We start from the raw sequence: 24,225 nt of genomic DNA on the forward strand, positions 1-24,225 counted from the left end.
GCTTTTAGAAGTGAGTTTTTTTTGTATCGTTAATGCCGCCTTTGCTTTGGTGTAGAAAAGCACGAACACCTTTTTCCCCCCACTCCTATCAATAAAATAATTGTCATTCAATAGTTTTACTCTACATAACTTTCAAATGCATCCCGTCATTGCTAATGTGTGATGTGATAGGTATTTTAAAATAAATAATTTAACCCCTTTTTCTCCCCAATTGGTGATATCTAATTGGTAGTTGTCCCATCGCTGCAATTCCCGTACGGACTCAGTAGAGGCGACGGTTGAGAGCTATGCGTTCTCTGAAACACGACCCTGACAAGCCGCACTGTTTCTTGACTTACTGCTCTCTTAACCCGGAAGCCAGCTGCACCAATGTGTCGGAGGAAACACTGTACAACTGGCGACCGTGTCAGCCTGCATGCGCCCGGCCCGCCACAGGAGTCGCTAAGGACATCCCGGCCGGCCAAACCCTCCCCTAACCTGGAAGACGCTGGGCCAATTGAGGCATCGCGTAATGGGTCTCCCGGGCGTGTCCGGCTGCGACAGCCCGGGATCGAACCCAGATCTGTAGTGACGCCTCAAGCACTGCAGTGCCTTAGGCCGCTCGGGAAATATTACTATTTTTAACACTTTATGCGGTTTGGTGACGCCAAACCCACATCTACAAGAACCTGCTAGGTAGAGTTCACCCTTATCTCAGCTCGTTGGTCACCATAGCAGCACCCACCTGTAGCACGCGCTCCAGCAGGTATATCTTTCTGGTCACCCCCAAAGCCAATTCCTCCTTCGGCGGCCTCTCCTTCCAGTTCTCTGCTGCCAATGACTGGAACGAACTGCAAAAATCACTGAAGCTGGAAACACTTATCTCCCTCACTAGCTTTAAGCACCAGCTGTCAGAGCAGCTCACAGATTACTGCACCTGTACATAGCCCATCTATAATTTAGCCCAAACAACTACCTCTTCCCCTACTGTATTTATTTTATTAATTTATTTTGCTCCTTTGCACCCCATTATTTATATTTCTACTTTGCACTTTCTTCCACTGCAAATCTACCATTCCAGTGTTTGACTTGCTATATTGTATTTATTTCTCCACCATGGCCTTTTTTGTCTTTACCTCCCTTATCTCACCTCATTTGCTCACATTGTATATAGACTTATTTTTCTACTATATTATTGACTGTATGTTTGTTTTACTCCATGTGTAACTCTGTGTTGTATGTGTCAAACTGCTTGCTTTATCTTGGCCAGGTCGCAATTGTAAATGAGAACTTGTTCTCAACTAGCCTACCTGGTTAAATAAAGGTGAAAAAAAAAATATTAAAAGTCCTTTGCTGTTGTTCTGCGATTGATTTGCACTTTTCGCACCAAAGTATGTTCATCTCTAGGAGACAGAACGTGTCTCCTTCCTGAGCAGTATGACGGCTGTGTGGTCCCATGGTGTTTATACTTGCGTACTATTGTTTGTACAGATGAACGTGGTACCTTCAGGCATTTTGAAATTGTTCCCAAGGATGAACCAGAATTGTAGAGGTCTACAATTTTTTTCAACCTTTTTACAACCTTTTTCTGAGGTCTTGGCTGATTTTCTTTTGATTTTCCCATAATGTCAAGCAACGAGGCACTGAGTTTGAAAGTAGGCCTTGAGATACATCCACAGGTACACCTCCAATTGACTCAACTGATGTCAATTAGCCTATCAGATTCTTCTAAAGCCATGACATAATTTTCTGGAATTTTCCAAGCTGTTTAAAGGCACAGTCAACTTAGTGGATGTAAGCTTCTGACCCACTGGAATTGTCATACAGTGAATTATAAGTGAAATAATCTGTCTGTAAACAATTGGGAAAATTACTTGTCATGCACAAAGTAGATGTCCTAACCGACTTGTCAAAACTATAGTTTGTTAACAAGAAATTTGTGGAGTGGTTGAAAAATGAGTTTTATGTGAACTTCGACTGTACCTCTCCAAACCTGATTCGTGGTATAGGGCTCAGGGAACCACTTTCACACGTTCTATTTAAACTAAACATTTTTACTTGTGTGTTACTCCATTTCTCCATTCACCGCACCGCTCCACCACTATCACCACCAGCATCTCCATAATGATCTGTTGCGCAACTGTGGTGGCCTTGTCCCAAATGGAATCTTATCACTCAGACACAAGTGGGCCCAGGTCAAAAGGAGTGCACGATATAGGGAACAGGGTGCAATTTGGTACACAGCCTGCTGGTCGTGTGAGTGATGGAAACTGTTTGTTCAGCTGCACTACTTGTCAGACCAGGTCTTGTGCTAATGTAATGTGACATGGGAGTCGGTGGTGGGATGTGCATGAATTCCACCAGGGCAAACCAGAGAGTCAGGCAGGGCAAGCTGCTGTTCATTGTGTGTTCTGTGAAAAGCTGACATGGTGGATCCATGCAGGGAATAAGGCACAAGGGGTTACGCGCGTACACTCACAAAAGGATGCATATATGCACACATGCTTAATTTAGAGTTATTAATGTACCATTTAGTTGTTCTGGGCTCTCCCGAGTGGTGCAACGGTCTAAGGCACTGCAGTGCTTGAGGCGTCACTACAGACCTGCTGTGTCAGGGTTTGACCGGGGGGCTTTACTTGGCTCATCGTTCTCTAGCAAATCCTTGTGGCGGGCGGGCGCCTGCAGGCTGACTTCGGTTATCAGTTGAGCGGTGTTTCCTCCGACACATTGGTGCGGCTGGCTTCCAGGTGAGTCAGGCGGGTGTAATGGAGCGTGGTTTGGAGGGTCATGTTTCGAGGGACGCATGACTCGACCTTCGCCTCTCCCGAGCCAGTTGGGGAGTTGCAGTGATGAGAGAAGATCGTAATTGAATCGCAATTGGATATCACAAAATTGGGGAGAAGGGGGTAAAATACAACAACAAAAAATACTTTAGTAGTTCTACAAACGTGTTGCGCAATTACATAGCCTATAGAAATGTTGCACAACTTGAGCTCATGGGCTCTCATGAAGTGTTAGATTTGATTTTGAATACATTTGCATTGATGTCAGAGTGATTAGAGGGACAATAGAGTGCTGAGTACCAGGCAGTTATCAAGTTTGGTAGGTACTAATGACCATCAGCAGCATCAGAGCTTGGAGAAGCCTCATTACCGTGACTAAACGGTTACGTGGAATTTGACTCGTGACCGCCGGTGTGGTGGTAATACGGTCACCGCAACAGCCCTACACATGGAGAGAGACACACACGGACACACTCACAAACAGATTTCGTGCTCTCATATGTAAATGTCCAGTTAAGGGAAACCTGTCTTTCTGCTTTTTCATTTTAAGGTTAAGTGCTTTTGTGCAATTGTGTTTGCACACAACATTTAACTTGACATGGTCAGATTTTAAGCTATAATGGTGACGTCAGGTAATGTAATGTCGATCATCTTCTCTCGACTGTCCCCAAAATTGCTACAAATGTCCTCACAGGCTCCTGGCCATTCAGCCATAGGGATTTGGCAAAAAGTAGTGCGCTGAATAGGGTCCCATTTGAGACGTAACCCTGGGTTTTATTTGTTTTTTTGAACTCCTTATTTTTTGAGTGGAGAGATGAGAGGAGGAGGAAGTGGTCTCGGTCCTGAGGCCACGGGTAGATAATGAATGGGGAGCTGGTGCAGTAATCTCCATTTAAGAAGAGGAGTGTTAAAGGAGCACTTTATTGATGACATTCGCCATGGTTTTGCCCCAAAGAAACACAGAAGGAAAGAGAGTGATAGGAGGAGAGATGGAAGATGACAAGGAAGTAGCTGAAGGAACAAAATATTAAATCGAGAGGAAAACACTGGTTATTATTTTTACCTACTGTAACAGCTAACACCATCCCCCGGGGGTTCAAACGAGGTAACTAGACCGGATCATGGGTTCTGTGGTGCAGAGGTGACCGCACTCCCTAAGCCACCTGGCCAACTCCTCAACATAACACAAAACCACCTGGCCAACTCCTCAACATAACACAAAGCCACCTGGCCAACTCCTCAACGTAACACAATGCCACCTGGCCAACTCCTCAATGTAACACAATGCCACCTGGCCAACTCCTCAACGTAACACAATGTCACCTGGCCAACTCCTCAACGTAACACAATGCCACCTGGCCAACTCCTCAACGTAACACAATGCCACCTGGCCAACTCCTCAACGTAACACAATGCCACCTGGCCAACTCCTCAACGTAACACAATGCCACCTGGCCAACTCCTCAACGTAACACAATGCCACCTGGCCAACTCCTCAATGTAACACAATGCCACCTGGCCAACTCCTCAACGTAACACAATGTCACCTGGCCAACTCCTCAATGTAACACAATGCCACCTGGCCAACTCCTCAACGTAACACAATGCCACCTGGCCAACTCCTCAACGTAACACAATGCCACCTGGCCAACTCCTCAACGTAACACAATGCCACCTGGCCAACTCCTCAATGTAACACAATGCCACCTGGCCAACTCCTCAATGTAACACAATGCCACCTGGCCAACTCCTCAACGTAACACAATGTCACCTGGCCAACTCCTCAACGTAACACAATGCCACCTGGCCAACTCCTCAACGTAACACAATGCCACCTGGCCAACTCCTCAACGTAACACAATGCCACCTGGCCAACTCCTCAATGTAACACAATGCCACCTGGCCAACTCCTCAACGTAACACAAAGGACAAGGGAACTAAGCCTAGACAATATTTTTTCCCCCACAGGTATGACTAGCCTGTTTTTTTCCCCCCTGGTGCTAGGGGGTTCAAATTAGGTAGACTAGGCCAGGTCCAGTAAAGAGCTTGGCCATGAAGCAGTGGAGTGTCCACCCTTTTTTGTCAGCTTTTGTTCAGACATTTTCGGCTGGGTGTCAGAGGGGGGACGGAGAAAAATAGTTGAGTATCATCCACGTAGCATAGCAATGGTAGGAGAAACCATGTGAGTATATTACATTGCTGAGCGACTTGGTGTACAGAGAGAACAGGAGAGGGCCTAGATCTGAGCTCTGGTAGACACCAGTAGAGAGACCATGTGGTGCAGACACAGATCCCCTTCATGTCATCTTGTTCAAACCACCATTTAAGTTTTACTGACAAAAAAGGATTTCCAAGAAAAACTCAATGGAGGCTTGATCTGTGTACTGATGAGGTTTTCCATTACATCTCTCTGCAAAACTGGTACATTATGGTACTATGCCCTATTGTATAGCAATCTACTGCCATGTGTGCTGTGCTGTCGTCTGATAGCCGCCTCTCTCACAGACAGAGCCCCACCAGACGGATGTGACGGGGAGAAGATGAATGGAGCACTATCTCTTATCATTGACTGTTTGCCAGTCTCTCTCCACACTCACTGGCGTACTATCCCCGCCCAGTCTGTTTGTATTACTGTGTGTGTGTGTGTGTGTGTCTCTGCTTGTTGTTGATTTATCGCAGTCTGTCTGATCATGTGCATTGTCTATGGAGGGAGGCCTATTATGGATTGTGCTTACAGTATATCATCTGTGTGTGTAAAAGCTTGATTGGCGTTGCATTATGCTACCTTATCTACACCAGTAGATAACGTCATGTGTGAAAAAATATACATTATTAAATGAAGTGCCCTTTAATATAGCCTAGACCACAGATTTTTTTGTTGTTGCCAGTTTCTGGTGTTTTGTGGTGGAAAACTGAGCAAGTCGACCATAGCCCTTCAACCCTGTTACCAATAGATAGACAGGCTAGAAATGTTTTAACAATGTCAATTTCTTTGGTGAAGCTTGCCTTGCATTCAGTTGCCCCTCCCTGTTGCACACAACCGGCTTCCATTCCCCCTGTCACAAGGGGATTCATTACTTTTAAGATGAGGTCGTCAGGCCTGTTACGGTCAGCCCTGTTACTTTATAAACAAAACTTTTTTGTCAATTCACAATGCAGAATAATAAGCCTATTACGTATGTATGACAGCTAGGGCCAGGTAATTAATTATATCTACCGCAACCCTTTAAAGACAGAACACAGTTCAGTAACATGTCCATAATTGATTACTTTTCAGACAATGTAATTCTGCTCCGGCATGTAATGTTGTCTCCCTGACAACAACGAACTTTGCTGATTTGATGTCCTGCTAGGATTTTTTTGATGATAGGGCAGCTAAATGTGTGTTCATTCTACTAAATGTCTTGTTAAGTCGCAATATATAACAAACTTCAAAGTACTTTTCTTTTAGGAATAAGTGGTCTGCGCGCAGGCATGCTAGGATTGACAGTTCTGTTTACCTAGTGATGGACAAGTAAAATGCTGTTTATGTCTCCAGAGGTTTTCTGTCATCTTTTTAAAAAATGCCATAGTGTAGCCTACCCTAACAGACAAACATGTTGTAGCCTGGTGGCATGGTCTACATCACAGTGTATATCTCCCCCCAAAGTGCTCTGGCTGGCTGGCCCTTAATGCGGCTGTAAATCAGGCTCTGTCTGGTCTGGGCTGGAGGTGCTCTGCCAGGCACCCCCTCTCTGCCAAAGCGCACGTCTGCCAGGGGAGCTCCCCTTAGTTATGCTTTATGGTAATTTAGTCGACTGGCCTGCCATTCATCACTCACACAGTACATGTTCAACCACAGCTCAGAGCTTCACCTCCCCCTCCACACAGGAGAAGCAGCTTCCAGGAATGGTGGATTGCTGTGGGTGGAGATGAGGGTGAAATTTATCAACTCCAGGCTGGATGTGGTATCAGGATATATACAGTACCAGTCAAAAGCTTGGACACCTACTAATTCAATTTTTTTTATTTTTTTTTTACTATTTTGTACATTGTAGAATAATAGTGAAGACAAACTATGAAATAACACATATGGAATCATGTAGTAGAAAAATTATTAAATAAATGTAGTAACCAAAAAAGTGTTAAACAAATCAAAATATACTTTATATTTGAGATTCTTGAAAGTAGCCACCCTTTGCCTTGACAGCTTTGAACACTCTTGGAATTCTCTCAACCAGCTTCATGAGGTAGTCACCTGGAATGCATTTCAATTAACAGGTGTGCCTTGTTAATTTGTGGAATTTCTTTCCTTCTTAATGTGTTTGAGCCAATCAGTTGTGTTGTGACAAGGAAGGGATGGTATACAGAAGATAGCCCTATTTGGTAAAAGACCAAGTCCATATTATGGCAAGAACAGCTCAAATAAGCAAAGAGAAATGAAAGTCCTTCATTACTTTAAGACATGGTCAGTCAATGCGAAAAATGTCAAGTACTTTGAACGTTTCTTCAAGTGCAGTCGCAAAAACCATCAAATGCTATGATGAAACTGGCTCTCATGAGGACCTCCACAGGAAAGGAAGACCCAGAGGATAAGTTCATTAGAAGTACCAGTCTCAGAAATTACTGGCCAGATAATTGCTTCACAGAGTTCAAGTAACAGACACATCCCAACATCAACTGTTCAGAGGAGACTGTGTGAATCAGGCCTTCATGGTCAAATTGCTGCAAAGGAACCACTACTAAAGGACACCCATAAGAAGAAGAGACTTGCTTGGGCCAAGAAACACGAGCAATGGACATTAGATCAGTGGAAATCAGTCCTTTGGTCTGATTCCAAATTTGAGTTTTTTGGTTCTAATTGCTGTGTCTTTGTGAGATGCGTAGGTGAACGAATGAACTCTGCATGTGTGGTTCCCACCGTGAAGCATGGAGGTGGTGGTGTGGGGATGCTTTGCTGGTGACAATGTTAGTTATTTATTGAGAATTCAAGGCACAATTAACAAGCATGAATACCACAGCATTCTGCAGCGATACGCCATCCCCTCTGGTTTGAGCTTTATGGGACTATCATTTGTTTTTCAACAGGACAATGATCCAACACACCTCCAGGCAGTGTAAGGGCTATTTGACCAAGAAGGAGCGTGATGGAGTTTTGCGTCAGGTGACCTGGCCTCCACAACCCAATTGAGATGGTTTGGGATGAGTTGGACCGCAGAGTAAAGGAAAAGCAGCCAACAAGTGCTCAGCATATGTGGGAACTCTTTTGACTGTTGGGGAAGTTTTCCAGGTGAAGCTGGTTGAGAATGCCAAGAGTGTGTAAAGCTGTAATCAAGGCAAAGTGTGGCTACTTTGAAGAATCTAAAATTGTAAATATATTTTATATATTTAACACTTTTTTTTTTTGGTTCATACATTATTCAATATGTGTTATTTCATACTTTTGATGTCTTAACTATTATTCTACAATGTAGAAACCCTTGAATGAGTAGGTGTGTCCAAACTTTTGACTGGTACTGTATATTGTGTGTACTAGTATAAGATGTCTGTTAGTGGAAAGAAACTGATTCATGCAACTGAACTGTTTTCTCTTTCTCTCTGCCTTTCTGTATTCTTTCTGTCTCACTCTCTCTCTCAAAATCTCCCTACATGTCCTTTTCTCTGCCCTGCAGCACTGCAAAGTATAATGTCCTCACCTTCCTACCTCGGTTCCTCTACTCTCAGTTCAGAAGGGCTGCCAACTCCTTCTTCCTCTTCATCGCTCTCCTGCAGGTAAGACAGATTATTTGTATTGGTTGCTAGAGATTTGCCATCTGTAGTAAAGGTCACATTAATATTCAAACACACACTGAATACCCCACATGCATTCCCAAACTGAATACACGCACTACTGAAAAATACATGTGGGAACGTGAGTGTCCCTGTCTAAAGGAAATTTGTGTTTTACTTCCTCTTCCTCAACACACATCATTCCACACATCAGAGGCTGCTGTGGAGAGGCACCACAACTATATTTGAGTGGTTTCCCAGACATGAGTTGTAGCAGAGGACAAACAAAGATTCCTAACACAGACCAGTGCTCACATGGATAGCGTGGCAATATTCTCATTTGGATGGTGGAGCTGGGATGTATATGGTTAGATCAGGGTCATGTTCATTAGGCACCAAACGGATGAAAATGGACCGAAACATGGAGGGACTACCTGGACTTGACCTTATAGAACCTTAGTGTGAATCTAAAAAAACAACTCTCTCCTAGGAGTTCAAAGCTCCACGTAGCTGATTAGGACAATGGATTCAGGGCAGGACTTAAACCTCAATCTTTTACCACTCTGGATTCTGCTAACTAATGCAACGGTAATGAGAGCTGACTAACACAGCGTTAATGAGAGCGTTTGATGCTAAATGTGACCGCATCAGGAAACTAGGCGTACGTCGCGGGTCATTACTTCACAGGAGAGCGGTTTGTACGTCAATGTTTTTTTGCAGAAATGCCTTCTCGAACTTTCTCGAACATGTGAACTTTCACATGCCTTAATAACAAAGTTGTATGCCATCTGTAAATACTAATAAAATTGTTAAAGTATGAGCCTAGTCGGTTTAGCCACAGCAACCTTACCGCTAGCCATGATTGGCTGAGATAATGAGTGGGCTGGACATGCCGAGAGATGAGTTCGGATTGGTCTGCCATATAGCACACTTCTGTCTATTTGAGCTGGTCAGTATGTGTAGGGAATCCTGTCTAACGAGGCTTTAAAAAATATATATATTGGGTAGTATAACTAAACAAAAAAAGACTCCACTATGCAAGTATCCATTTCAATAGAATGTCACTGCAACAACTGTTTCAGCGTGCACTCATCTGAGCGCAGAATAACTTTTGAATTTATGAATGCTCAACACCTGTTGAATATGGCCGGTGTCAGTAAACATTGGCAAAAAAGCATAATTAAATTGTTTCCAGGAGCACAGTTAGTCACCATTTGCTATTGGTAACATGAAAACAGCCAAACCAGCTCTGCTAGGGCGAGTAAAATGGTCAGAGTTTGGGTGGGGGCTAAAGCTTAAGATGATTCTTATGGCATTGCACAGTCAGTGTGAACCAGAATGACTTGACACAATGGGCCAAGCAAGCTGTACAAAGAAAATGGAAACGACACAGGACGTCTTATTTAATTCAAGGGGTTGCAGTCTGCCGTGAGCGTTCATCCATGTATACGGGAAAGAGTCTAGCTACATTTCCAGATATTATATGTTTCTTATTTTGTGCAAGTTGTTTTCATTGCAAGTTAACGCTTACTGTTAGCTAACTAGCTGACGTTAGATGGCTGGCTCGCTAGCTAACGTTACGTTTGTGATCTGTGTGTAGTAATATCTCAGAATTTCATTTCACATAGCTAGTTATAGCCTGATGTTAGCTAGCTAACATTGAACCTATTTTGTTCACTTTAGCTAGCTATGCCACTCTGTTTGTATTGGTAGTACTCTATGGATTGGGATTATGGTTCATTGTTTAGCTAGCTAGCTAGCTACATGTATAAACAAAAGACCCCAAGTTAAAGCTTACTGTTAGCTAGCTAGCTGACATTTGCGGCCGGCTGTGACAGCCTGGGATCGGACCCAGGTCTGTGGTGCCTTATACCGCTGCGCCACTCGGGAGGCCTGAAATTGTGTTTTTTATGTTTGTTAAAAGTAGAGACGAATAACTAGAAAATGGTATATCATACACTGCAGTTGAAGAACAATGGGGAAAGTAATTCTGCTTTGAAAGGTGATAAACATGTAAACTCACGTTTGAGAAAATTACCCTTGTATGTTTTGGTACACTTACTGGAGAGCTCTTTGTCTACACCATTCTGCATCGTTCACACCCTCTTAAGCCTTAGCCTCACCTATCTCTTTAAGGATTCAAATGTGAGGCCATTTGCTAAACAGAGTGATTGGTTTAGTAAACAACCAAATATTTCAAGACTAAAAGTGGTGAAAGTAGTAGCCTACAATAGGGAAAACTCCCGGTAAAAATACACTTTATCTAGTCCAAGAAGCAGTGCGGCTTGGCAGAGTCGTGTTTCGGAGGATGCATGGCTCTCAACCTTCGCCTCTCCCAAGTCCGTATGGGAGTTGCAGCGATGGGACAAGACTGTAACTACCAATTGGATATCACGAAATTGGGGAGAAAAAGTACAACAAAAAAACTCTTATCAAATTTTGCTACAGAAGAGCGAGGCGGTCGGTCACAGATCTTGACAACTTGATTGCTAATAAGCAAAGAATTTGGGACTATATCAACAATGGACTAGTGAAACAAATACCAAAAGATTGTTTTTGCGTGGAATTTCTTTAATAGTAGCTTTGTAAAGTTAAATCAAATTAATGATATTATTCATTATACTGCAAGACTGTGTCCTGCAGTCTTTGTAAAAGCGTACAATGGGCGCCTTGGAGAGACTCACAATGAATCTCCCATTCCCCTTCTATGTAATGAATCTTGACTATCATACCATCCATCTCAACCTAGCAAGAGCCAGTGACACCCCACCCTTACATGTCCCAGAACACTGTCTGCATCCCAAAGGACACCCTATTCCCTATTTAGTGCACTAGTTTTAAGCAGGACCCATAGTGCTCTGGTCAAAAGTAGTGCACTTTATGTTGACTTTTTCCACTTTTTGTTACGTTACAGCCCTGTTTTAAAAATGATTAAATAAAACAAATTACTCATGTACACACAGTACCCCATAATGACAGTGAAAACAGGTTTTTAGAAATGTTTGCTAATTCATGACAAAATAAAAAAACGATACCTTATTTGCATAAGTATTCAGAGCCTTTGCTATGAGACTTGAAGTTGAGCTCAGGTGCATCCTGTTTCCATTGATAATCCTTGATGTTTCTACAACTTGATTGGAGTCCACCTGTGGTAAATTAAATTGATTGCACATGATTTTGGAAAGGCACACACCTGTCTATATAAGGTCCCACAATTGACACTGCATGTCAGGACAAAAACCAGATTGAGGCACAGATCTGGGGAAGGGTACCAAAACATTTCTGCACTATTGAAGGTCCACAAGGACACAGTAGCCTCCATCGTTCTTAAATGAAAGAAGTTTGAAACCACCAAGAGTCTTCCTAGAGCTGGCCGCCTGGCCAAACTGAGCAATTGGGGAAGAAGGGCCTTGGTCAGGGATTTGACCAAAAACCCGATGGTCACTCTGACAGAGCTCCAGAGTTCCTCTGTGGAGATGGGAGAACCTTCCAGAAGGACAGCCATCTCTGCAGCACTCCACCAATCAGGCCTTTCAGGTAGAGTGGCCAGACGAAAGCCACTTCTCCGTAAAAGGCACATGACAGCCTGCTTGGAGTTTGCACTGTACACGGATTGACTGATTTGATTGACAGATGTACCCCCAGTGTCCCCTGGCCTGTCTCCTGTCCCTCTAATAGCCCCCTAGTGGGTCGCTTCTGGTGACCTCTGCTTGACAAACAGCCCCCTGCCAAGCTCAGTGTCAGAAGGTTGTCCTTATATCTGCGTTTGTGCGCAGATATGAGTGAGCACCATGGGATGCTCTCGGGGGAGAAAAATTACTTCCAAGAGTGCTGGCTTGGTCAATATTGACTGAACAGGTGCTACACTGTAGCTAGATAGCTCGATATTTTTTACATCAATATCAGCCTGTAGGCCCTGGTCAAAAAATAGTGCACTATAAAGGGAATAGGATGCCATTTGGGACGCATCCTATGTGATTCAGTGATGTTTGATTTTGAACTGGGACGTGTGCTTTTCCTTTCAGCAAATTCCGGATGTGTCTCCCACGGGTCGCTGGACAACTCTGGTGCCGCTCCTCTTCATCCTGGTGGTGGCAGCAGTCAAGGAGTTCATTGAGGATCTGGTGAGGGAACACTACCAACACTGAACACTGGGGAACACCACCAACACTGAAGAATACCAACACTGAACACTGGGGAACACTACCAACACTGAACAATACCAACACTGAACACTGGGGAACACTACCAACACTGAACAATGCCAACACTGAACACTGGGGAACACTACCAACACCGAACACTACCAACACTGAACACTACCAACACTGAACACTACCAACATTACCAACACTGGGGGGAACACTACCAACACTGGGGGGAACACTACCAACACTGGGGGGAACACTACCAACACTGGGGGGAACACTACCAACACTGGGGGGAACACTACCAACACTGGGGGGAACACTACCAACACTGAACGCTGGGGGGAAACACTACCAACGCTGGGGGGAAACACTTAACTCAAATTGCCTCTTTGATACCTTAATCTGACATTAACAACACCTGTTTGTTTTCAAGGCTTTTAAATAGGTTTTGTATAATTTCAGCCAGTTGTTTTGAAAGTAGCACTCTCAAACCAAAACAGGTCCCAGAAAATTGTGCACAGTTGTGTACCTCATCCAATTGGTATGATATGTTATGAATTCCAATTTGTACAATATGTTACACATTTGTAAGCGCTTAAAATCCCGTTCAATCTTTAAGTCTTCTGATCTTAATGGGACCTAAATTAGCCTAAGGCTGAATAAAACATTTATAAAAAAATAGGCTGATTAACCGTATAGCCTAAAGGACATAATGCATTCTCAAGGAAGAATCTGTTGAATTTGAGTATTTGTGTGAGACTGGCACACTTCTAGGCTTTATCAATAGAGGTTCTATTTTTTTAATTTTAGTATTAGGCAAGATGTTTGCCTGCCTTGAATGAATTGACCATACTCTAACTCAATACGGTAGCCACTGTAAATGGATGAGAGTGAATAGATGTTCAGTTGCACGGTCTGGTTGGTATTGTTGGATTCAGGCCACTTGTCCTTTGAGTGTTCTGTATGGGATTCCTGGAGCAGAGAGGAGACTGTGATGGTGATGGGAACACAGCAAGACACAGACACACACAGACTTGACTGGTCACAGCTGGGCACTACACTGGGCTACCCAGTCCATAAATTAGCCTATATAAGTTCATGCACAAAAACAGTTGTCCATTTGCTGAAATTCATGTTGTTTAACAGATGTTTGAAAATGTGGACCAGCATTTAGGCCTGTCTATATTTTGAAGGTTAACACATTTTGCTTCAGTTTGAAATACCAAGCGTCAATGTATTCATTATTTTTTATTTTATTTTTTAATTCTTTTTTTACATTTCCCAAGACCCATTGCCAATAGTGAATTGAATTCAGTCCTGTACCAAGCCAGAGTATGCTGCACTGTTTAGCTGTGCCCCTGCAATGCGATCCTCTCTGCCTAGCACAGCTCCCAGTGGACTGTAATAGTTATCCTATAACGTTAGCAACGTTGTCTTTATATCTGGCATCTAGCGGTGAAGTGGGCAGCGCAGCAATTTACACCCTGGCCTCGCGATACATATTGGAGCAGCAACGTGATGACTTTGTCTTTATTAGGTTGAAGGTCATCTGCACCACGCCCACACACCTGTCCCCCTCCCATCGGCGCCCGATGATGAAACGGCGGCACAATGATTGACCCGCATGCTTCATAAAACATTCATCATTGATCCATGAGTTCCATCTCAGTATCCCCTCATAGCTTTGTGCTGAACTAATCACTATGTGAAATAAATAGGCCTGCATTGTGTGTGTGTGTGTATTTTAGGAGCCCTGTATATGCTGTGCTTTTGTTATTTAATGTTTGAGCAGATGCAGTGCCTTCGGAAAGTATTCAGACCCCTATCTTTTTCCACATTTTGTTAGGTTCCAGCCTTATTCTAAAATTGATTGATGAGGATTTTTTTTTTAATCCACACACAATACCCCTTGATGACAAAGCAAAAACAGGTTTTTAGAAATGTTCGCTAATTTATTAAAAATAAAAAAGGAAATGGCACATTTTCCATAAGTATTCAGACCCTTTACTCAGTACTTTTGTTGAAGCATCTTTGGCAGCAATTACAGCCTCAAGTCTTCTTGGGTATGACACTACTAGCTTGGCACCTGTATTTGGGGAGTTTTTCCCATTCTTCTCAAGCTCTGTCAGGTTGCATGGGGAGTGTGGCTGCACAGCTATTTTCAGGTCTCTCCAGAGATGTTTGATTGGGTTCAAGTCCGGGCTCTGGCTGGGCCACTCAAGGACATTGAGACTTGTCCCGAAGCCACTCCCGTGTTGTCTTGGCTGTGTGCTTAGGGTCGTTGTCCTGTTGGAAGGTGAACCTTTGCCCCAGTCTGAGTGCTCTGGAGCAGGTTTTCATCAAGGATATCTCTGTACTGTGCTCCGTTCATCTTTCTCTCAATCCTGACGAGTCTCCCAGTCCCTGCCCGCTGAAAAACTTCCCCACAGCATGATGCTGCCACCACCATGCTTCACCGTAGGGATGGCAGCCTGTTATTCCCTACATAGTAGGGCTGTGAATTGTCAGGGACCTCACGATATTATCACGATACTTAGGCGCCGAGACGATATGTATTGCGATTCTCACAATTCTATATGTATTGCGATTCAATAATGTTATTTAATCTGCTACAGAGGGACAGGAGAGCCGTGAGGAAACACCTTTTGATCAGCCATGGAAATAAAAATGCTGAAAACAAATTGCCTCCCTATTTAAAAAGATGGAGAACAAGCTATGAAGGAAAAATACTTGCGTTTTGATGCAGGTACAGCCAACTAGCGCAAAAATTATATTGCCAAAACGAAAATAATATCCTCAATATTAGTGAAATCACCAGCTGGAAAAATTAGCCAACAGCTCATGCATGCTGGATGATGAATGGGCTTTGTAAAGGTCTTTAACTTTCCCTGCCGGATAACGTTGGTGTAGTGCTGCAGCCGGGTAATATTACTGTAGTGGTGTAGTGCTGCAACCGGGTAATGTTGCTGTAGCGCTGCCGACGTTGCTGTTGCGCTGCAGACGGGCCGACGTTGCTGTAGCGCTGCCCCCGGGCCGACGTTGCTGCAGTGGTGTAGTGCTGCCCCCGGGCCGACGTTGCTGTCACGCTGCAGACGGGCCGACGTCGCTGCAGTGGTGTAGTGCTGCCCCCGGGCCGACGTTGCTGTCACGCTGCAGACGGGCCGACGTCGCTGCAGTGGTGTCGCGCTGCCCTCGGGCCGACATTGCTGTCGCGCTGCAGACGGGCCGACGTTGCTATAGCGCTGCCCCCGGGCCGACGTTGCTGCAGTGGTGTCGCGCTGCCCCCGGGCCGACGTTGCTGTCGCGCTGCAGACGGGCCGACGTCGGTGTAGTGCTGCAGCCGGGCGACGTTGCTGCAGCTGGTGCAGCCGGTGGGTGAGAGCCAGTGCTCCTCCACGTGACATACAGCCACATTCATTAGCCACTCCAGCACATTGCAGGGATTTTTTATTAGATTTAATTCTATTGGATTTCAGAGTGAATGAGAACGCAGGAGTGAGGGAGGGAGACAATGTAGAGAACATCTCTAAGGCAACCTGTAATGATGTGCAATTCCTCAAGGGACTTAACAAAGACTGCTGGGCGAGTAGTACGCTTGGTTGCGTTTGGTGCACATCAAAACCTCACAGCGGTATAGTTTCCTACTCACAAAGACATTTTAGTCTTTCCTTTTCTTCATGCCTGAAGAATGTTGGCTGTCTGATGGAGGGATACTTGTAGGCTACACCTCAGATATTTGAAGGGTATTTAAGTTGCAGAAGGAGCTCCTCATTGTTCTCAGCAGTATTAATAGCTAGGCTACTTTGTTCTAAGTCAAAACAAAACAAACTTAAATATCACATTTACCTTAGTGTTCAGACCCTTTACTCTACTTTGTTGAAGCACATTTTACAGCGATTACAGCCTCGAGTCTGTTTGGGTATGACGCTACAAGCTTGGCACACCTGTATTTCTGGAGTTTCTCCCATTGTTCTCTGCAGGTTCTCTCAAGATCTGTCAGGTTGGATGGAGAGCGTCGCTGCAAATCTATTTTCTGGTCGCTCCAGAAATGTTTGATTGGGTTCAAGTCTGGACTCTGGCTGGGGAAATATTTTTAGGGGGAGGATAGTCCTTTAAAATCAGCATATTGTTTGACATGTTAAATACTGTGCAACCAAGATGCGTATTGTCCTCAATATTAGTAAAATTACCAATTGGAGAAATTGGGCTTTGAATGGGCTTTGTAAAGGTCTTTAACTTTCCCTTCAGGGTAATGTTACTGTAGTGGTGTAGTGCTGCAGCCGGGTAATGTTACTGTAGTGGTGTAGTGCTGCAGCCGGGTAATGTTACTGTAATGGTGTAGTGCTGCAGCCGGGTAATGTTACTGTAATGGTGTAGTGCTGCAGCCGGGTAATGTTACTGTAGTGGTGTAGTGCTGCAGCCGGGTAATGTTACTGTAGTGGTGTAGTGCTGCAGCCGGGTAATGTTACTGTAATGGTGTAGTGCTGCAGCCGGGTAATGTTACTTTAGTGGTGTAGTGCTGCAGCCGGGTAATGTTACTGTAGTGGTGTAGTGCTGCAGCCGGGAAATGTTACTGTAGTGGTGTAGTGCTGCAGCCGGGAAATGTTACTGTAGTGCTGCAGCCGGGTAATGTTACTGTAGTGGTGTAGTGCTGCAGCCGGGAAATGTTACTGTTGTGGTGTAGTGCTGCAGCTGGGAAATGTTACTGTTGTGCTGCAGCCGGGTAATGTTACTGTTGTGCTGCAGCCGGGTAATGTTACTGTTGTGCTGCAGCCGGGTAATGTTACTGTTGTGCTGCAGCCGGGCAATGTTACTGTTCTGGTGTAGTGTTGCAGCCGGACAACGTTACTGTAGTGGCGTAGTGTTGCAGCCGGACAACGTTACTGTAGTGGCGTAGTGCTGCAGCCGGACAACGTTACTGTAGTAACATTACCTGGCTATAAAACAAACTGAAATATCACATTTACATAAGTGTTTAGAATCAAACAATCAATCAAATTTATTTATAAAGCCCTTCTTACATCAGCTGATGTCAGAAAGTGCTGTACAGAAACGGCAAGCAATGCAGGTGTAGAAGCACGGTGGCTAGGAAAAACTCCCTAGAAAGGCCAGAATCTAGGAAGAAACCTAGAGAGGAACATGGCTGTGAGGGGTGGCCAGTCCTCTTCTGGCTGTGCCGGTTGGAGATTATAACAGAACATGGCCAAGATGTTCAAATGATCATAGATGAACAGCAGGGTCAAATAATAATAATCAGTGGTTGTCGAGGGTGCAACAGGTCAGCACCTCAGGAGGAAATGTCAGTTGGCTTTTCATAGCCGATCATTGAGTATCACTACCGCTCCTGCTGTCTCTAGAGAGTTGAAAACAGCAGTTCTGGGACAGGTAGTACGTCCGGTGAACAGCTCAGTGTTCCATAGCCGCAGGCAGAACAGTTGAAACTGGAGCAGCAGCACGGCCAGGTGGACTGGGGACAGCAAGGAGTCATCAGGCCAGGTAGTCCTGACTCTTTGCTCAGTACTTTGTTGAAGCACCTTTGGCAGCGATTACAGCCTCGAGTCTTCTTGGGTATGACTACAAGCTTGGCACACCTGTATTTGGGGAGTTTCTCCCATTCTTCTCTGAAGATCCTCTGAAGCTCTGTCAGGTTGTATTGAGAGCTTCGCTGCACAGCTATTTTCAAATCTCTCCAGAAATGTTTATTTGGGTTCTTGCTGGGCCACTCAAGGACATTCAGAGACTTGTCCCGAAGCCACTCCTGCGTTGTCTTGGCTGTGTGGTCAGGGTTGTTGTCCTGTTGGAAGGTGAACCTTTGCCCCAGTCTGAGGTCCTGAGCGCTATGGAGCAGGTTTTCATCAAGGATATCTCTGTACTGTGCTCTGTTCATCTTTTCCTCATTCCTGACTAGTCTCACCGTCCCTGCCGCTGAAAAACATCCCCACAGCATGATGCTGCCACCACCATGCTTCACCATAGGGATGGTGCCAGGTTTCCTCCAGATGTAACGCTTGGTTTCATCAGACCAGAGAATCTTGTTTCTCATGGTCTGAGTCCTTTAGGTGCCTTTTGGCAAACTCCAAGCGTTGGCTGTCATGTGCCTTTTACTGAGGAGTGGCTTTCGTCTGGCCATTACCATAAAGGCCTTTATTGGTGGAGAGCTGCAGAGATGGTTGTCCTTCTGGAAGGTTCTTCCAACTCCACAGAGGAACTCTAGAGCTCTGTCAGAGTGACCATTGAGTCTTGGTCACGTCCCTGACCAAGGCCCTTCTCCCCCGATTGCTCAGTTTGGCCTGGTGGCCAGCTCTAGGAAGAGTCTTGGTGGTTCCAAACTTCTTCCATTTAAGAATGATGGAGGCCACTGTGTTCTTGTGGACATCCAATGCTGCAGACATGTTTTGGTACCCTTCCCCAGCTCTGTGCCTCGACACAATCCTGTCTCGGAGCTTCATGTGGAGGCCTACAAACCTGACTCAGTTACACCAGCTCTGTCAGGAGGAATAGGCCAAAATTCACCCAACTTATTGTGGGAAGCTTGTGGAAGGCTACCCAAAACGTTTGACCAAAGTTAAACAATTTAAAGGCAATGCTACCAAATACTAATTGAGTGTATGTGAACTTCTGACCCACTGGGAATGTGCTGAAATAAATAATTCTCTCTACTATTATTCTGACATTTCACATTCTTAAAATAAAGTGGTGATCTTAACGGACCTACAACAGGGAATTTTTACTAGGATTAAATGTCAGGAATTGTGAAAAACGGAGATTAAATGTATTTGGCTAAGGTGTATGTAAACTTCCGACTTCAACTGTAATTATTGGACTATAAATTGTGCCTTCCTGTGTTTTACTTACGCTAAAATGTGTATTGTATTTGACTCAGCCATTTTCTTTGTTCATATTCTTATCCTTTATTATTTCTTATTGTTGTTGCATTGTCCAGAAGGAGCCTGTGAGAAAACATTTAGTTGGAAGGTGTTTACCATGTGTGTCCTGTACGTACGACAAATACAACTTCAAACTTTATTTGGCATCAGACTCCGGGTTGTTTCGCTATTAGGGTTGGATCATAGGAATCTGTTGTAATCCGCCACAACAGATAGTTTCAGACCAAAATGGCACCCTATTCCCCATGTAGTCCACCACTTCTTCAATGCAGTCATCATTCCCTTGACTGTATTACTTGTGTAATGTCTCAATGGCTTAACTTTCTGTCTTGACTAAACAGTTTTTTTTTGTCTGTTTGCAGAAACGTCACAACGCTGACAGTGTCGTCAACAAGAAGGAATGTCAAGGTACGGCCCAATTATTTCGGTCTTTGTTGTTGTAATCCTAGATTGATTGATGTTTTATTGCCCTTCAAATGGTAATTATTTTCATAGCTCACTAAGAAGGTCACAAGTTTTATTTATATATATATATATATATATATACACAGGCATACATACTACTGTTCAAATGTTTGGGGTCACTTAGAAATGTCCTTGTTTTCCATGAAAACATACATGAAATGAGTTGCAAAATGAATAGGAAATATAGTCAAGACGTTGACAAGGTTATAAATAATGATTTTTAATTGAAATAATTGTGTCCTTCAAACTTTGCTTTCGTCATTTGCAGCAATTACAGCCTTGCGGATCTTTGGCATTCTAGTTGTCAATTTGTTGAGGTAATCTGAAGCGATTTCACCCCATGCTTTCTGAAGCACCTCCCAAAAGTCAGATTGACTTGAGATCAATAGGGTTGAGATCCGGTGACTGTGCTGGCCACTCCATTATAGACAGAACACCAGCTGACTGCGTCTTCCCTAAATACTTCTTGCATAGTATCAAATCAAATTTTATTTGTCACGTGCGCCGAATACAACAGGTGTAGACTTTACAGTGAAATGCTTACTTACAGGTTCTAACCTATAGTGTAAAAAAGGTATTAGGTGAACAAGAGATAAGTAAAGAAATAATGCTATATATAGTAGCGAGGCTATAAAAGTAGCGAGGCTACATACAGACATCGGTTCGTCGGGCTGATTGAGGTAGTATGTAGATATGGTTAAAGTGACTATGCATATATGATGAACAGAGAGTAGCAGTAGCGTAAAAGAGGGGTTGTGGGTGGGACACAATGCAGATAGCCCAATTAGCCAATGTGCGGGAGCACTGGTTGGTCAGCCCAATTGAGGTAGTATGTACATGAATGTATAGTTAAAGTGAATATGCTTATATGATTAAACAGAGAGTAGCATCATTGTAAAACAGGGGTTGGGAGGGGGGGGGGGCATACAATGCAAATAGTCCGGGTAGCTATTTGATTACCTGTTCAGGAGTCTTATGGCTTGGGGGTAAAAACTGTTGAGAAGCCTTTTTGTCCAAGACTTGGCACTCCGGTACCACTTGCCATGAGGTAGTAGAGAGAACAGTCTATGACTGGGGTGACTGAGGTCTTTGACAATATTTAGGGCCTTCCTCTGACACAGCCTGGTGTAGAGGTCCTGGATGGCAGGCAGCTTAGCCCCAGTGATGTACTGGGCCGTTCGCACTACCCTCTGTAGTGCCTTGTGGTCAGAGGCTGAGCAATTGCTGTACCAGGCAGCGATGCAACCAGTCAGGATGCTCTCGATGTTGCAGCTGTAGAACCTTTTGAGGATCTCAGGACCCATGCCAAATCTTTTTAGTTTCCTGAAGGGGAATAGGCTTTGTCGTGCCCTCTTCACGACTGTCTTGGTGTGTTTGGACCATTCTAGTTTGTTGTTGATGTGGACACCAAGGAACTTGAAGCTCTCAACTTGCTCCACTACAGCCCCATCGATGAGAATGGGGGTGTGCTCGGGCCTCCTTTTCCTGTAGTCCACAATCATCTCATTTGGTGCTGTGCTTTGGGCCATTGTTCTGTTGTAGGAGGAAATTGGCTTCAATTAAGCGCCGTCCACAGGGTATGGCCTGGGGTTGCAAAATGGAGTGATAGCCTTCCTTCTTCAAGATCCCTTTTACCCTGTATAAATTTCCCACTTTACCACCACCAAAACACCCCCAGACCATCACATTGCCTCCACCATGCTTGACAGATAGCGTCAAGCACTCCACCAGCGTCTTCATTTTTTCTGTGTCTCACGAATGTTGTTCTTTGTGATCCGAACCCCTCAAACTTAGATTTGTCTGTCCGTAACAATTTTTTCCCAATCTTCCAGTGTCTGTGTTCTTTTGCCCATCTTAATATTTTATTTTTATTGGCCAGTCTGAGATATGGCTTTTTCTTTGCAACTCTGCCTAGAATGCCAGCATCCCGGAGTCGCCTCTTCACTGTTGACGTTGAGACTGGTGTTTTGCGGGTACTATTTAATGAAGCTGCCAGTTGTGGACTTGTGAGGCGTCTGTTTCTCAAACTAGACACTCTAATGTACTTGTCCTCTTGTTCAGTTGTGCACAGGGGCCTCCCACTCCTCTTTCTATTCTGGTTAAAGCCAGTTTGCGCTGTTCTGTGAAGGGAATAGTACACAGGGTTTTACCAGATCTTCAGTTTCTTGGCAATTTCTCGCATGGAATAGCCTTCATTTCTCAGAACAAGAATAGGCTGACAAGTTTCAGAAGAAAGTTATTTGTTTCTGGCCATTTTGAGCCTGTCATTGAACCCACAAATGCTGATGCTCTAGATACACAACTAGTCTAAAGAAGGCCAGTTTTATTGCTTCTTTAATTAGTAGAACAGTTTTCAACTGTGCTAACATAATTGCAAAATGGTTTTCTAATGGTCAATTAGCCTTTTTAAAATGGTAAACTTGAATTATCTAAAAATCTGCCTTTTCCAGCTCAATAGTCATTTACAACATTAACAATGTCTTCACTGTATTTCTGATCAATTTGATGTTGTTTTAATGGACCAAAAATGTGCTTTTCTTTCAATCAAGGACATTTAAGTGACCGCAAACTTTTGAACGTGTGTGTGTGTACATTATGCGTGTAGGTAGGCCTAGCCTTCCAAACATGAATGCATTTCTTTGTTGTCAAATGACAAGACAGAATATATGGCTCGGTATGCATTGTGTAACACTGTGCCTTCCAAGTAGGCTAAACAAAGCATGGTGGTGGTGATTTATCTTGCGTGTCACACAACTTCTCTTACCTTTTTGTCTCTGCTCTTTAAAGTGCTGAGGAATGGTGCCTGGGAGATCGTGCACTGGGCCAAGGTACATTACCAGACTACCTCCTTTTAACTTAAAGGGAAAGTTCTGTATTTTACAATTCAGTGTTAGATTGTTCCCCACTCTGAAAGTAGTCTATGTACCAGGAGAGACAGTAGGGTAATCCATGGATCGGTTTTATTTGAACCGCCACTACAAACTTCTGCTAACTTTAGCCACAGGTAGTTGATTATCAATGGGAGTGATGGGGGCAACCATGCAAATAAGTAAAGTAATGGACAAATAACCTTTTTTAAGGATGCTGGCATCATCTAACATTAATTTGTAAAATACGGAACTTCCCCTTTAACCAACGGCATCAGGCAGGGGTGTGATATTATTCTAGGAGAGATATTCATAGACAGCCACTGACATCACACAAGAACTGGAAAAAAGAACAGATGTTGATGAGGATGTGTCCACAACAGTCTCTTCCTATCCAATCTTTCTATATTAAGTACACACACACCATCACCTCCTGTTCACCATCCGGCCCCTTTCATCAGCCTGGCCTGGTCACTAATTAATCCACTGCTTCCATGTGGACGGACAACGATAAGAAGAGAAGGAAGGCTATGCCCGAGAACATAACAGACATGGAGAGAGAGCAGCTTTTAGTCCAGTGGTCATAAAACACCCCAGTTAATTACCGTGTCAGAAATGGTCCACCCACAATAATCAGGTGAAAAAGGAAAAAAGGTAAGGAAGCGTGATATTAATAGCCTGGCCGTTAAATAGAAGACACACACAACTGGTTTATCCTTACAATAGCTCTGCTGGGGGGGGCGAGAGGCAGGACAAGACATTAAGAAAGGTTCACCGTTGCCTCTGGTTCTGGAGAATGCATGGTTTTAGTGGCCCAGGTAAATATATTGTCATTTTACTGTGAGAAATTGCCTCTGAAATTTGGGAAGCCAAACACTTAATGATGAACCCCAGAGGATACAGAACAAGGTGAATTACTGTTCTAGATATTATATTAATGCTTATGGGAAGACCTCATTCTGACATTTTGGGCAGAAACAAGGAATTTTCTGGGGTATGAAATACAAATGCACGTCTTTGCCCTGTAGCTTTTATTGTTCCTCACAGGGGAAAAAAACAGTGTAATCCACTTGAAGTGGCAGTGGAACATAAGATATTTAGGGTCGTTTTCATTAGAGCACGCTAACACCGTAACAGAAAATGAAAACAAGTCTAGGTTGTCCCTTCCTGTTTCATGACACTTTCTTCCGTTGGGCGCCTAATAAACACGACCCAGGTTTTCTGCCTGGTTGACCAACCCTGGAAAGACGACTGGCTTATTTATTCCTCTGTTTTTATAATTTCTATTATTTCACTACGATTGTTTACTTCTCATTTTTCACATGATGATCATTTCCATGACTTC

General features: G+C 43.9%; 1 protein-coding gene across 4 annotated transcripts in view; it reads left to right on the top strand.

The window, feature by feature from the left end:
- Positions 1 to 24,225, top strand: part of atp8a1 (ATPase phospholipid transporting 8A1) — a 193,810-nt gene that overhangs the window by 63,641 nt on the left and 105,944 nt on the right. For all 4 annotated transcript variants that reach the window (XM_029725480.1, XM_029725499.1, XM_029725489.1 and 1 more), the window contains exons 3-6: positions 8,414 to 8,513; positions 12,536 to 12,634; positions 19,911 to 19,956; positions 22,801 to 22,841. In XM_029725480.1, coding sequence (XP_029581340.1) covers positions 8,414 to 8,513; positions 12,536 to 12,634; positions 19,911 to 19,956; positions 22,801 to 22,841 — 286 coding nt within the window. The remainder of the gene's footprint in view (positions 1 to 8,413; positions 8,514 to 12,535; positions 12,635 to 19,910; positions 19,957 to 22,800; positions 22,842 to 24,225) is intronic.

The sequence above is a fragment of the Salmo trutta genome, chromosome 3 (genome assembly GCF_901001165.1).
Source record: "Salmo trutta chromosome 3, fSalTru1.1, whole genome shotgun sequence".
Classification (NCBI taxonomy): domain Eukaryota; kingdom Metazoa; phylum Chordata; class Actinopteri; order Salmoniformes; family Salmonidae; genus Salmo; species Salmo trutta.